Genomic DNA, 14,678 nt, shown 5'->3' with positions numbered 1-14,678 from the left:
GGAAATCAAGATGTTACCTCGGGGAAGAAGGTGCTGCTGGCTGGCGGTGGGAGGGCGGTGCGCCGAGTTGATGGCGGGGTGAGCCCAGAACCCGCACGGACCTACGCGTCGGCTCTGTAAACCCTGCGCTGGCAGGGGGCCTGGCCAAGGGCGCCGGGCCTGCGCTCCGGGAGCGTCGCCAGGCCGGTGTGTGTGACATGTTCTGGGAGACCGTCCTGGAGCAGGAGCCGTGTGCTCACTCGCTCGCTCTGCCGGGCAGCAGAGGCCGGAGCGACAGTGTCTCCCAGGCCAGGCTGCTGCTCCCCACCAGGGCGTGGCTCAGCCGGGTGCCAGCTGCCCCCAGGCCAGAGACAGGTTCAGTCTTGTGGGTCACAGAAGGGGGATCCTGGGGAGAAAAGTCAGGTCCACTGCAAAGCTCGTCCTGGCCTCCCAGCTTTCCACGTTGGCCCCTCTGGGGAAGCCGCTCTAGGGCCAGACTCTGGGTCAGTGAGCCCCTTGGATGAGACTCCGAACCTCAGTCTCTTCTTCTGGAAAGTGGAACTAATAACGTTCTTGCCTCAGGGCCCTTAGGGGACTCAAGGGAAAGCCCGAGGCCCACGGCCCAGCGCCTGTAGCAGGCTCCCAGCCCTGGGCCAGCACAGGATGCAGGGAGGGGCTGCATCCTGAGGGGGACCCACTCCCCGCCTGGGCCTTGGGGTACTGCTCTCACCTCCACCCTCACTGTATTCTCTTGACCGAGGTCCACAGGGACCAGGCCCAGGGGCTGGGGGCTACGTCCAGGCCTGAGGGTGAGGGGGACACTAGGACCCTAATCAGGCCCAGGAAGGGAGACCTACATCCAGCCCACAAGGGGGAACGGGGCCTCCATCAGGCTAGGGGACCCTGACAGGTTCTGGTACCTCCCCAAGGTCCCCTGTCCCCTCCCCTCACTTCCCCAGTCTGCAATGGGACCCTCTGTCCTGTGAAAGCCCGTCTGTGAGATGGGCCTGTCCTCACACCGACTGGGTGGTTTGGCCTGCGGACAACGCTGCCATTGGAGTGGGCGGGGGATGGATTTCCAGTCCCCTCCGAGGGAGAAACGCTGTCGTCTGGAGAAAGTCAGGGGCCTCTCTCCATGCGGGAGGCTCAGGCTTGGGGGGGGACTCCCTGTCCAGGCCTGCCTTCCCACACCAGGGGTGGGATTCTGCGAGACCCTGCTGACCACCTCCTTCTGGGAGATAAGCGGGGGCTAGAGGAAGCTGGCGGCTGGACTGGGGGGGGCATCCCCCAGCGAAGGCCTTCTCAGCCCAGCTCGAGGGGGCTCGGGGCCTTGAGGCAGCAGTGGTGTCCCCGGACCCCAGCCCACGGCCCGGCTTTGACAACTGCTCTGAGCCTCTGGGCGCACTGCCCCTGTCCTGGGACCTCCGTTTCCAGAGTGAGAGACCCTGTCTGAGGTGTGTGAGCTCAGGGTCGCAGGAGCAGGCGGCCTCTCGCTGCCGCCGGCCTGCCCCGCCTGCCTCCACTGACGTGGCCCCCGTCTCCCCAGTCCTGTCCCCCTCCGGGAAAGCAGCCCAGCCGGGAGGGAGACTGACAGGGCTCCTCTCACACCCCCTCTGCCTGGCCGCGAGGAGGGAGCCGCCGGGGTCTCACCGTCCCCAGGGGGAAGCAAGAATGTGGGAAGTGATAGGTCCTGATAAGGACGCCTCAGGGCTCCCCTGGGTCAGGAGGGCCGAGGGCTGACCCCGGCCAGCTGTGCTGTCCTGCAACGCGGGGCTGGGGCTGGCGGGAGGGGCCGGGGAGCTGCTAGGAGCCGCCTCCGACGGAGGCTGGAGGGCTGGCAGGGCAGGCTGGTCAAGGGCCCGTGGAGCCCAGCGTGAACTCGGGCCTCTCGGGGGCAAACCCCGCCTTGTTCCTAAGAGGGTCAGACTCTGGGCCTCCCCAGGCCAGATCCCCTGGCTGGCTGTCCCCCACAGTCCGTGCAGGCAGGACAGCGACTTTTCCGACGCTGCGTCTGCGGCAAGGGCCCCCCATCGGAGGCGCTGAGCGGAGAGCCTCCGTTTCCTGCCTCAGGCGGAGCCGTCCCTCTGGTGAGCGGGTCCTGGCAGGTGCGTCCTTGGTTACGGCCAAGGCAGCAGCAGTAGTAGCCTTCGAGGTCCGTGCTCAGAGCCAGCGGTGACAGGACAAGGGGCCTGCCCACAGCCTGCCCCGACCCCTCAGACCCAGCCAGCCTGCAGGCGTCTAAATTCCGGGCGCCCGTGGCCGGTTGCCGAACCCCGAGCTTCAGGCGAAGGTGTGGGCGGAGCAGCCAGACGCGGGCGTCAGCGCGGGCGGCCCCCACCCCTGAGCCCGACCTGGCGCCTTCCCCCGGGCGCCCGGCCTCCTCGCTGGACTCTCCTGCTGCCGTCTCTTGGCTGCATCTTATCTCTGTCCCTCCCATCCTGAATGACGGCCACACCTTCCCCGCCACGCCCGTGACCCCGAGAAGTGGGTCTGGGCTGGGCCTCGGCTTCCACCCTCTCACCCCTTCCCTGCCCCTGACCATGCCGGGCGCTGGGCTGCTGATCCCACCCGGCTCGGCCAAACCCCAGGACTTTGTTGTCAGATCCTCATTGCTCCCCGCTTCCCAAGGTCTGGCCAGAGCAGCTCTGGGGAGGGGTGGGGTGGGGTGAAGGTGGGGTGGGGCACGGAGTTGCAGAAGGAAGAGCGGGAGGAAAGGAGATGCCTGTGATAGTAAGGCCACGGGGCCCAGTGCATCTTGGGTTCCGGGGAGGGCTGGACACTTGGCAGGGACCTGGCTGAGTTGGGTTAGAGCCGGGAGGTCCTGTGGTCTTAGATATTGCCTCTCTGCATTTTACGTGGATGGCAGCTGTCCCTGAGCTCAGTCTGTGCAGTGGGTGGCATGGATGGCCAGCCCTGCTGGCTCCAGGCTTGGGCACCGTGGACGCAGCGTAAGTGCTGGCTGGCCCTGGGTCCGGCTGACGCCAGTTACCTCCCCTGTGACCAGTTTCCTGTGATCAGGTCCGGCCTCCAGGTTGGAAGGGGGCAGGAGGGTGGTCAAGGACTCCAGCAGGCCCTGTGGGTTGCAGGGAGCAGCCTGGTTGTGTGCCTGGGGTTTGATTTACTAGTTCCTTCTGTCGGGTTGGGTGCCTGCCGTGGGCCAGGGCCAGGGCCAGGGCCAGGGCCAGGGCCAGGCACATGGTGTCGTCCAGACGCCCCACCTGGCATTCAGTCCTCACTGGCCTTTCCTGCCTCTGCATGAGCAACCCCACACTGGCCCCAAATGTCCTCTGACAAGCCAGTCCTTGCTTCCTTCTACTCATCCAAAGGCCAGCTCAGGCCCACCTCCTCCAGGAAGTCTGCCATCGCTCAGCTTTCACCCTCTCCTCTTCTCTGAGTGCAGCGTGAGCCCCGGGGCTGGGGGTGAGCCCCTTCTGTGGTCACTGCTGCCCGGCAGCTCAGATGTCCCCAGTGAGAGCCAGGTCTTGGCGGCTGTGTCTGTGGCCGTGTCCATGGTGGGACCGTGTCAGTGTTCCAGGGCTTGGGCTCTCTAAGCTGGACCCAGCCTCCCCCAGCCTTTTCATGGCTACAAGAGGCTGGGCGACAGAGAGCCATGGAGGGGGCCTTGTCACGTGCTTACACATGTGCACACATGTTCGGAGGCCTCCAGCCAGGCTCTGGGTCTGGCTCGGGACAGTGCCTCCCCAGGCAGACCAGGCCGTGGGCTTTCTGGCGCGGGGCTGGCTCTGGTGCCCCAAGCCGTCTTCTCCAGGGAAGAGAGTGTCACGGAGACTGCCCCCTTTGTCCCTCCCAGGGGGGCCGTGTGTGTAAGAGGGGGGCTCCCCTGTTTCCGCCCGGCCCAGCCAGGGCAGCGGCAGGCAGGAGTGGCAGCTGGGCTCTCGGAAACGGCGTGGTTTTAATTTTCCTTCCTTGACTTGGTGAGGAGCTGAGGCGGGTAATGGGTTTACCATGAGGCTGACTCGGAACAGCGGGAGGCCGGGCCCCCGCGCGCTGCTCCTGAAATGCGTCCGAGGCGGCGGCCCCGGGCGAGGCGCTGGGGAGACACTCTGCAGGCTGGTCTTCTTGGTCTCCGTGGAGGCAGGGTAGGCCACATGTGACCCCAGACCAAAAACTGACCCCTGCTCTGGGCTGGACTCTGGGCATCAAGGGTGAAAACTGCCAGGCAGGGTGTTTGTCACCTGGGGACCAGAGGTGGCAAGGAGGGCTTTGGGCTGAGAGGCCTTGGGGCCCCGAGAGCAGCCTGGAGAGAAGCCTGGTAGACTGACACTTCCTTCCAGCACTTCCAGGCCCCTCTCCTGCCACTGGGCAGCCTGTCCTGCTTACAGCCCTGCCCCTGAAGCTCCCAGATGGCACCCGCACTGCTTTCTCCTCCTTCAAGGCCCACCAACCTGCCCCAAACAAGCCATGTGACCCACCCAACTTCAATGGGAGGGGGAGGAGGGAGACATCCCTGCACCTGCATGGAGGAGGTGTCTGTGAGCACCAAGGGCAGAAGCCATGGTGTGGGGGGGAGGTGGCACGTCTCTGCCAAGTTCCTCTTCCTGGCCCCAGTTGGCCCCTGGACATGGCAGCTCTACCCCAGAGCTCCAGTCAGGGGCCTGTGGTGGGATGGAGGCCTGGCATTTGGGGGCAACATGGGCCCTCTCCCAGCCCGGGTCCTGGCAGCAGAGCCTGTGGCCCCCCAGCTGGAAGAGGAAGGCGGGGCCGCCCGGCGGGCAAGGGAACAGCCCTGCTGCTGACACAGACATTCCCTGTGTGTCCGCATCCGGAAGGCATTTCCCAAACTGCTTCCAGACCTCCAGCCGCGGCCAATGCGCTCGCCATCAAGGGGCGCCGTGGGCACCGTCTGGGCTGCCGTGGCATTCCGTACTCTGTGGGCTCCTGCCCCTCACGGCCATGCTGGAGTCCCCACACCCTTCCTAATGGGGACGGGGGCCCAGAGCCGCCCGCACCTCCGGTCCTGAACGTAGCCCTCAACTAGGTGGGGAGACATCACCTGTCCAGCCCGGTGTGGACACACTTGGTCACTGCTGAATGAAAGGCTTGAATGAGTGAATGAGTGGGTCAGTGTAGAGGGATGGGCCAGGTGTGGGGGAGCAGAGGCGGCCCCAGCTGGGTCAGGGGGTGAGCGGCTGGGGGTGTTTCGCAGAGACCGTGAACTCTGAGTGGCCACCCCGGTGCATAGGAAGATGGGCATCTCGGCCACAGTGGAAGCTGGGGCTCCTGAGGGCCAGGCCACCCAGAGGAGGGAAGAGCCAAGATTTGAAGCCAGAACCTCCTAGGACCCTTTGCCCAGGTCCAGCTATGGCACCAAGGGCCCTTTGGTGGCCAGGCCTGATGAGTCCCAGCACTGGGTTCTGGCCCACAGTCCGGGGATGCCTTGGCCGGGGACAGTGGGTGAGCGGGAGGAACTGTGTCCTACACAGCACCCCTCCTCCTGCAGGTCCTCTGCCCCCACCCACTCGGAGCCGGCCGGGTGCCTGCCCACAGGGAGACACCAGGTACTCAAGAAGCCTAAAGGAGGTGGTCCAGTGAGGAAGGGTGTGGGTGAGTCAGGCCTGGCCCCCTCGGCTGCCCCCTTGGCCTGGGTGACCTGGGGAAGGTCATTTCTCCTCCGGAAAAGGACCACCAGAGAACGTCCTGGGTCCCTATGTGCGAAGTGCGGGTCCAGGGCACCCTACTTCTGGGTTCCCTTCTGGGCAGAATGAGGGTTGATTATGGGCCTGTCTGTGAGGGGCAGAGAGGGGGGTGGGGTGCAGGGCAGGAAGGAAGGAGGGAGGCCTGAGGGGCCAGGCGAGCAGGCGATGGACAGCCTGGGGCCCTGGAGGTGCTGGGTGCTGAGGGTGGCACAGGGGTGGGACATCACGTGGACTCGGGGCTCTTGAGGACTTCCAGGGCAGAAAAGATGGGATCCCCTGCCCAGACTTGTTAGAGAGCCTCGCTGTGCTCCAGGAGCCAGCCCTGCGCACGCACTCGGATCACTTCTTTCATTGGCGGGTTTCTTCCTCCCTGGACCCAGTAGGCACGGGGGCAGGGGACACACTTGATCCTGTTTCTCTTTTTCAAGTCATGGCTTCAGGCTGTGGGCCCCTTAGCTGGTCTAACCTGGCCCCCTGCCCACTGTGCCTTTGAGGAAGCTGAGGCCCATCTCCCCCAGCCCTGCCCTGAGCTGGGTGCTGGGGACAGAGGCCCCCAGCAGCCCCCCCCCCCCCCCCCCCCCCCCCCCCCCCCCGGCCCTGGGAAGCCTGGGAAGGCGGTGGGACTGAATGACCCCTGCTCAGGCCGGGCTTTGCTAGGGTGGCCTCGTGCCTGCGTCGGGAGCGCGCGCCTGTGCGATGGGCCTGGAGGTGCCCGTCGGGGGGGTTCTGTGCGCGTCTCCTGCGCACGTTTGCACACGCGGGGGCTGTGTTTGCGCGCGCGTCTGAGTTGTGCGCGGGGCTGCCTCCGGGTGCGGGAGGCTCAGCGGAGGAATGCGCGGGGCGCGGGGCGCGCTGCGCGCGGGGGGTGGGACCAGCGCGGCTGCGGGGGGCGGCGGGGCGGGGCGGGGCGGGGCGGGGCGGGGCGAGGGCGGGAAGGGGCGGGTCCCCCAGCTCCCGGGATTTGGCTTTTACCTGCGGGGGGCGGAGGGAAAGCTGAGAACTTAAAGGCGAGGGGCGGGGAGGCCGGGCGCGAGCGGCGGCTGCTTGCGCGCCTGGTGCCTGCGGGAGCGGGAGCCGGAGCCGGAGCCGGAGCCGAGCCGCACGGACCGGGAGCCGGACCGGGAGCCGGAACCGGAGCCGGGTCGGCTGAGCGTAGCGGCCCATCCGCCATGGGGGTGCCCCGGGGCCTCGGCCGTCTGGCTGCGCTCTGGTGCCTCGGGCTGCTGGGGGGCCTGGCGCGCGTGGCGGGCACGCACTACCGCTACCTCTGGAGGGGCTGTTACCCGTGCCACCTGGGCCAGGTCGGCTACCCCCTGAGCGCCGCTGAGCCGAGACCAGGTGGGTGCGGGTTGGGCGCTGCGCGGGGCGGTGGACCCGGTGCCCCCGGGGGCCCTGAACCGCCTGCGTGCCCTTTGTTTCCTCTTTTTAAAGTTTGCGCGGGGTGCTGACAGCCCGAACGGGGCGGGCAGACATTCCTGCCCCCTCCTGGGCTGGTTGCCGGGGCTGCTGACAGCAGGGTGGTCGCCCGGCCAGAGGGAAGGAAAGCATCCTCCGGCCTCTGCCCATGGGCCCGGCATTGGTAGCCCTGGGGCTCAAGAGAGAGGCCCTGGGTCCCAGAGCAGGGTGTCCCCTTCCAGGGTCCTCAGAGCCTAGGCCCCTTGGGCGTCGTGTGTGGGTGTGGCAGGTGCCCTTCTTTATCCCTTCCACCACCCCAAGCCTTGGGTGCGGTCAGCCCAGGGGGCTGCAGGGTCAGCTGAGCGGACTCCAGCTGCCTATGGGAAGTGGGTGCACCCTGCCCTCTCCCTGCAGTTCAGATCTGGTACCCACGCCGGGCCAGCCGCCCTGCAGGAGGCTCCCGGGAGCTTGGAGCCAGGAATTGGAGTCAGGTGTGGTGCTGGGCTCCCAGAGTCTTCACCTGGATCCCTGGGGCAGCAGGCCCGCCAGGTCCCTCGTGTAGCTCTGTGCAGTGCACCTGGTCTCTTTAGAGACATCGGCCCTGCTCAGCTGTCCCCTGGACCAGTCCCTGCCACTCTCCAAACCGGAAGGCACACAGTGTCTCTGAGCTGCAGGCCCTCAGCTGTGGCAAACTTCTGCCTCTCCAGGCTTTGTCCCTCAGCCAGCTGGGGGACAGGGTTGGTTCCCACGAGGTCCCCAAGGCAAGGCCAGTGCTGTCACAACCCCATGGGTGGCACTGAGTGCCACGAGACTGTGTAGCATCCAAATTCTGGGGTGGGGCAGGCTGGGCTTAGGGAGCCAGGAGGCCCTGCTTTGGGGCCTGCTTGGGCTTGTGGAGGGAAAAGGGGATGGGCCCTGGATAGTGGGGTGCACTCTCTGGGGGTGAGAACTTGTGGCATATTTAGGGGGGGTGGCAGGACTTGATGACCACTGGGTGGAGCTCTGGCAGGATCCCAGAGGCCTCCGTTTTCCTGTAAGTACAGGAGGCTTTGGAACGGGCTTCATTTTGGGTGGTTCCTGTCGGGGCAGCTGACTTGACCCTGGCTGTGTGTTCCTGGCCCAAGAGCTGGTGTGACTAGGTGACGGTTGGGAGAGACCCCATGGGCCCCCAGCAGCCTCGTGACGGGCTCCCCGAGGCACCACGGTTCCCCAGCTCAGCAGACACTGTAGGGCCAGACGGGATCCCCGGGGACCAGCCCAGTGCCACACAGTGATGTCACCCTGCTCCAGTGTGCAGAGCGTGTCTGGGGGCTGCCAAAGTCCCCAGTCATGCCTGTCAGCCAAGGGCAGCAAGGGGACAGAGGGGACTTTCCCGCAGAGCTCTGGCCCAGCTGTTCCTTAAAATCACCTAGCTCAGGACTCCCAGCTGCTGCCAGCTCCATGGCTGCCGCCCAGGTGCCATCCCAGGTTTCAGGAGCAGGGGTGTGGCGGTGGGCGTGAAGGTGGGCCCGCGGCTGGAGGGCAGAGCGGCCTTGCCCGGGGCCTACCTGGGCCAACCCTGGCCGGGGTGGGATTTCTGACAGGCCGGGTGTGAGGGTGGGCTACTAGAGCCTAAACTTGCCTCTAAGCAGCTGGAGCGCTGGGAGAGCTGTCCCTGGGCAGTAGGTGTGAGCACAGAGGGAGGCCGGCTCCTAGGGACTGAAGGGCTGTCCCCTGTCCCCGCATCTCCCACCTGCTTCTTCCCAGACTGTTGTTTGGTGTCCTTGCAGCCTGTGGGGCTGCTGGGCTGGCCCGACGGGCAGCTGCTCCTCCTGGGCTCCCTGTGCCTCCTGGACGGGCCGTGCAGACCTGCCCTGGAGCTGCTTGCAGACACGGCCCCCAGGGCAGGCTCAGCCCCCCAGGCGTCCTCAGGGCACAGGAGGGTCTCCGTTCCGGGACAAGTGTAATGCCACCCAGGTCAGCCTCTCGTTGGCTGAGTGTCTGGAGTGAGCTCAGGGTGAACATGAAGTCGCCACCTTCCCACCAGCCTAATGGCTCTGTGCCTGCCTCTGGGGTCACATCTGGGGCACATCGGTGCCCTCTCCCCGATCCACCTGCCTGTCCACCCTTCAGATGACATCAAGGCTCCTCTTTCCCCAAAGCTTCCTGAGCACCCCCTGTGCGCCCAGTGCTACCCCTGCCCTGCCCTGCCCTGCCCTGCCCTGCCCAGCGGCTATGGGTCAGCCCTTCTGCCCGCTGCTCCCAGCTGACTTTCCCACAGAGAGCCCTGGGCCCTGAGGCCGCCTGCCATGCTCTGGCTTCTTGTCCCCCGAGCCTCTCTAGGGCTCTTTTGGGGGCTGTTAACATTTTGCCTTCCTGCTCCTTCCTCTGAACATCCTGGCTTTGTCCCGAGGACATCTGCAGGTCCCTTGGTGCAGGCGGAGCGGCTGCGGGCCTCACCTGCCTCTCCTCTGAGGCGGTCTCCCCAGGGTGGACATGGTTTGTGCATGGAGAGGGTCCTGGAGGTCCCAGCAGAGTCACTGGGGGAGCCCCAGGCATGTTCTCAGAGCGCGGGCCGGGGGCAGGCTTTCCTCGTGGGAGGCGCGGCCTGGCGGGAGGCTTGGGGACGGGATCCCCGGGCAGCATTTCCTGGGGCGGTAATGGAGGGCGGATGGCTTGGACCCGGGGGTCATGGGGCAGAATTAGGGGGAACCTCAGCTCTGCAGCCTCTGGGAGCGAGTTGTCCATCAGCCCGGGTTTCCACACAGCTGAGCACTTGCCCCCGAAGTCAGTGCTTCTCCCGGTGGAGCCACGCAGCTGACGTGGCTTCCCTGTGAGTCTTGGTCCGTGGTCGGGGCCTCTGCTGTCCCACCGGGGTGCCCAGGCTGGTCACCTGATTGCCCCAGACTCTTGGTCAGTAGACCCTCACGAGTGAGGAGCATCCGTGTGCCTGTCCCCCTGCGACGGTGCCCCCTGGCAGCCCTCCCGCTCTGGTGCCTGGGGAGCAGGTGGCCCTCACTCCAGGGCCTCTGAGCAGAGGCCTCGCTCCTCCCTCTCTCCGTGTCTCCCTGGCAGGAGGGTCCCTCCAGGGTTCAGCCTCACCCCCGGTGCCTGGGCAGCCTGGTGCCTCCCCCCTTCCTTCTGCCTCTGTTGCTGCCTGGCCTCCCCTGGGGCCCAGCTTGGCAGGAGTGGGCTTGGAGGGAGGGTGAGGCGAGGCCAGTGGAACCTTCTCCACACCTCTGCATTCCTGCAGAAAGGGGACAGGTGCGGCCCCTGGGCCCCCAGCCCTGGGGAGGGTCTTTCCACCCCCGCTGCTCCCCTCTACAGCCACCTTCTGGCTGACCCCACAGGTTGGGGTCCTGCTCTTCCTGCCAGGCGCGGGGCTCGGGCCCCACCCTCCCTCCTCCTTGCCTGGCAAGTGCGGGCTCGTGGCTCGTTGCACAGAAGGAGGGTTTCGGGATCGGGTCCTGGCACCTGGGCCTGATGCGGTGTCCTCAGTGAGGGGGCCTGGTCTGGGGACCCCAGGGCCAGTGCAGCGTGGGTGGGCAGCCTGGTGGGTACTGGCTGTTAACCCTGGACCCCATGTCCCCACTCAGATGTGGACGAGTGCCAGCTGCGCAACGGCGGCTGCCATCACAGGTGTGTGAACACGCCGGGCTCCTACCTGTGCGAGTGCAGACCCGGCTTCCGGCTCCACGTGGATGGCAGGACCTGCCTGGGTAAGCGCCTCCTGGGCCTGGGCCACCTCTCTGCCCGGGCCCCTGGCCTTGGCTGTCCCCCACACCCTTGGGTATGCCCAGGTCTGGGACAGGGCCAGAGTCCCCGCGCTCCTGGGCTGAGAGGCCCAACGGGGCCAGGCTCAGCGACGTGCTGTTACAATGGCCCGTCCAGCCGCGTGTGGGAGGCCGCGGGGCCCCTGGCCGGGCTGTCATAGGCCTTCCAGCCCCACTCCCAGGAGAGAGCTGAGGCTCAGGCAGGTGAAAGAACAGGTCTGAGGGCCCAGCTCCCCCATGCCCAGGCTGTACTCTGTGACCCTGCACACCCCCCCCCCCCCCGTTCCCTATCTGTAGCCATACCTGAGTCGGGTTGGGATGCCCAGGTAATCTCCCATGGATGGGGGCATGGCTCTCGTGACGTGGGGAGGAGCCCTGGGCTGCCGTCCTATGCAGAGTCGTCTGCAGTGAAAGCCACAGTCGCCAGTCAGCGGGGATCAAGGCTGACTATGCTCCCCCCAAACTCGAGGGAGACTCAGATGCCCTCTGGGCAGTGGGAAGGCTGGCCTGGGGCAGGGCAGTGTGAGGTCACTCTGGGTCTGCAGAGCTGGGCTGCCTGGGCCCCCAGGAGCCTGGGGGATGGGAGATGGCAGGGGGAGACGACTGAGCAGTGGGATCCTGACCCTCGGTTCCTCTGCTGGCTCTTTGTGCCACGGGCAACGGGCCCGATGGAGGTGCTGTGCCTCAGACTGTGGCCCCTGGTGGTTCGGGAGGGTTATAAGGGAGAGAAGGGGTGAAAAGGGGAGAGAGAGCACCAGGCACCCTCGGAGGTAGGGGGTGGAGGGGCTGGAGGCCAGGAGCAGTCAGGGCCCATCCCCCCCTCCCTCTCCCCGCTGGCTCTGGACATAAGTGCTGTGGCACAGGGCTGACCCCTCCCTGCTGGCTACTGCCTTCGAGGCCCCATGGGGGTCATTCTCTGGGGGGCTGGGGGCGGGATGCCCCTTCTTTCCACCTGGGAGACCCGGAGTGCTGCGGCGGGCTCCGAGGGCCTCCTTCCTGCAGGCCTGGCTGCTATGTGGCAGGCAGCCTGCCAGCCCTGGGGGGCCCCCCCAGCACACACTCACATGTCCAGGCTGCTGCTGGGGGAGCGAGGCAGCTGCCCCATAAAGTTTCTCTGGGTCGGAAAGTGGAAACAGATGCAGGAATGCTGTGGTGTGCTTCAGACAAAATGACAGGGCGGGGGGGGGGGGTGCGGCCCCAGCTGCTGCCCACTGGGGCGGGAAGGGGCTTCGGGGAGCCCACCACCACGGGCTCTGTCCTCGGGGCCCCAGGTCTCCCACACCCTTCCTCGGGGCAGGCTCTCCTTGGAGCAGGGCATCCACGGGGGCTGGGCCTGGTGGACACCCACAGGCCCCTCCCTCCCGTGGCTGCCCGGCGAGGGGCCTGGGGCTGGGATACACCCTCCGGTCTCCCTCTTCTCCCCATCTGCGCTGACGGTGGCCTTCCTGGAGACACTGACAGGGCGTGATGAGTAGGCGTCATGAAAAGGGAGAGTGCCATTTGGAACTTTGGAGGGACCCGTTGTGGCCTCTCTGAGTGCCTCGTGCTGCTGGCTTCGGGAAGGGTGGCCCTCGGCCTTGTGGCCTCCAAAGGGCCTGCCTCTGGTGCTGTCTCTCAGGGACCGAGGAGCAGGGCCCGTTGGCAGCGTGCAGTCTGTGATGTTGGGGCTGGTGCCACCCACGCTCATGTCCCTGGAATGTGGCACGGTGGACGTGTGCACGGCTACAAGTGAATTATGTCCCCGTGTAATGCCGAGGCCCCATCCAGTGGTGGGGGACAGGGCAGGACACACAAGGCTGAGCATGAGGTGACACCTGAGCTGCCCGGGGTGAAAGAGGGGTGGGCAGAGACCAGGTTGATTTTTCTCTTCCTGGCCGAGCCGGCAGGCCGCCCCTTCCTGTCCTGCTGTCCAGCCCTGGCCCCAGAGAGGGCTTCCTAGAGGGAAGGGCTATGGATAGCCGCTGACCACATGGGGGGTGAGGCTCTTGGGATTAGAAACCAAGCCAGTCTGAGGTCAGGAATTACAGAACCTATGAAGCCAGCCCTGAACCTGCCAGCTGGTGGGAGCCTGGAGTGGAAGGCTGGACCCGCAGTTGACAGGCCTGTCCCCCACCCTCCAGCCTGCCACAGCACAGCCCCTTAGCTGACCAGCTCGGGCTGGCCCATGTGCCAGGCCTGGGGGCCAGGGCCTTGCCAGCGGAGCCGCACCCACAGCCCCCACCTGCCATTTCTTCCATGCCACTCAAGTGCACCTGACCCTGGGCTTCAGCCTGAATCTGTGTTCAGGCCTCAGGTGCTGCCACTAGCACCTCCAAACACGGAGAACCGCTGGCAGAGGCAGAGTGAGCCCCCCACTTTATAGGACACTTGTCTTCTAGATGTCCAGTTCTTGCTCAGGTGAGGTCCTGTTCCCTTGCTGATCTCCCGGCCTCCTACCTGAGGCTCCTGAGTAGGGCGGCCCCTGCTGGCAGGAGGCAGAGTTGCTGCCCAGCTCTATTAGACCCTGCAATCCCCTGGCCCAAGCCCCGTGTCCTGGAATTTGCAAACTAGGGAATGAGGGTGTATCAGTCAGCTCAGGAGGCTGTAACAAATACCACAGACTGGGGGTCTTAAACAACAGACGTTAATTTTCTCACCATTCTGGAGGCTGGAAGTTCCAATTCAGTCCTAGTGAGAGCTGGCTTCCTGGCTGCCTCCTTGCTGTGTCCTCATATGGCAGAGAGAGGAAGACAGAGAGAGATCCCATCTCCTCTTATAAGGACACAAATCCTGTTGGATCAGGGCCCTGCCGTTATGACCTCATTTAACCTTAATTACCTCCATGAAAAGCCTACCTCCAAATACAGTCACATTGGGGGTTGAATTTTAGGGGGATATAAGCATTCAGCCTATTAGGGGTGGTGGAGCCCCCTCACCTCCCATCTTCTTTTTAAAAATATATATATTTTTGTTGATTTTAGAGAGAGAAAAAGAGGGGGAGAGAGGAACATTGATGTGAGAGAGAAACAGTGATTGGTTGCATCCCATACACAACCCTGACCGGGACTTAACCTGCAACCTGGGCATGTGTCCTGACCGGGAATTGAACCGGTGACCTTTCAGTGCACTGAACAATGCTCATCCAACTGAGCCACACCGGCCAGGGCACCTCCCGCCTTCCAATGGGCTCTCAGCTTTGCTTCAGGTCTGAGTGTGGTCTTAATTGGCAGGAATGTCCAGGCAGGGGTCACTGGGACATGGGTGACTCAAAGGGCTTGGAAATGTCACCTCCAGCTCTGGACACTGGTCACATAGGGGCTGGCCCTTCCCTGAGCTGTGCAGCCCAGCGCCTGAGAAAAACATCCCTGGCTCAGCTTCCTGGGCTCCCGGCACAGGCCGTACAAGTGGCACTAGGCTGGGCTGCCTCCTGCGCGCAGCCTGGGAGTCTCTGGAATGTCAGAATGGGGAGCAGGATGGGGACAGGCAGGCCCAAGAGGCTGCGCGGGGAGCCTGGACCCCGCCACCTGCACCCACCTGCCTGTTATTCCTCCCCTGCTGGGCTCAGTGCCCGCTGCTTCTGGGCTCCTCCCGGGGCACTGTCCGTCTGCGGGGGCTCCTCTCCAGCCCTGCCACCGCTGGCCCCTTGCCCTAGGCTCCCGGCGCCCGTCTCCGTGAGCCTGCCTGCCCTGCCAGGGACGAGCTCTGGTTCCTATTACGAGTCCTGAGCGGGGCTGGTGCTGTGAACACAGACAGAGTCCCAGGAGTGGGGCTGGCTCAGGCCACACTCAGAAGCCTCCGGGGTGAGGGAGGGGCTTAAGCAGAGCTGGCTCAGGTGAGGCAGTTGGGTCTTGAGGGGTCAGGGCAGAGTTGGGGGGTAAGTGGGTGGAAAGGAGGCTCAGGGGTGACAGGAACGTGA

At 65.4% G+C, this 14,678-nt stretch overlaps 1 protein-coding gene across 2 annotated transcripts in view; it reads left to right on the top strand.

The window, feature by feature from the left end:
• Nucleotides 1-14,678, top strand: part of MEGF6 (multiple EGF like domains 6) — a 72,720-nt gene that overhangs the window by 38,622 nt on the left and 19,420 nt on the right. The window contains exons 1-2 of one of the 2 annotated variants that reach the window (XM_081145612.1): nt 6,674-6,974; nt 10,607-10,729. In XM_081145612.1, coding sequence (XP_081001738.1) covers nt 6,806-6,974; nt 10,607-10,729 — 292 coding nt within the window. In that variant the 5' untranslated portion in view covers nt 6,674-6,805. Of the gene's footprint in view, nt 1-6,673; nt 6,975-10,606; nt 10,730-14,678 lie in introns of those variants that run through there. The other variant, XM_081145611.1, reaches the window with a different exon arrangement.

The sequence above is a fragment of the Miniopterus schreibersii genome (genome assembly GCF_964146895.1).
Source record: "Miniopterus schreibersii genome assembly, chromosome: 8".
NCBI lineage: Eukaryota > Metazoa > Chordata > Mammalia > Chiroptera > Miniopteridae > Miniopterus > Miniopterus schreibersii.
The sequence above is the reverse complement of the archived record's forward strand: the minus strand, read 5'-3'. Positions and strand labels throughout refer to the sequence as shown.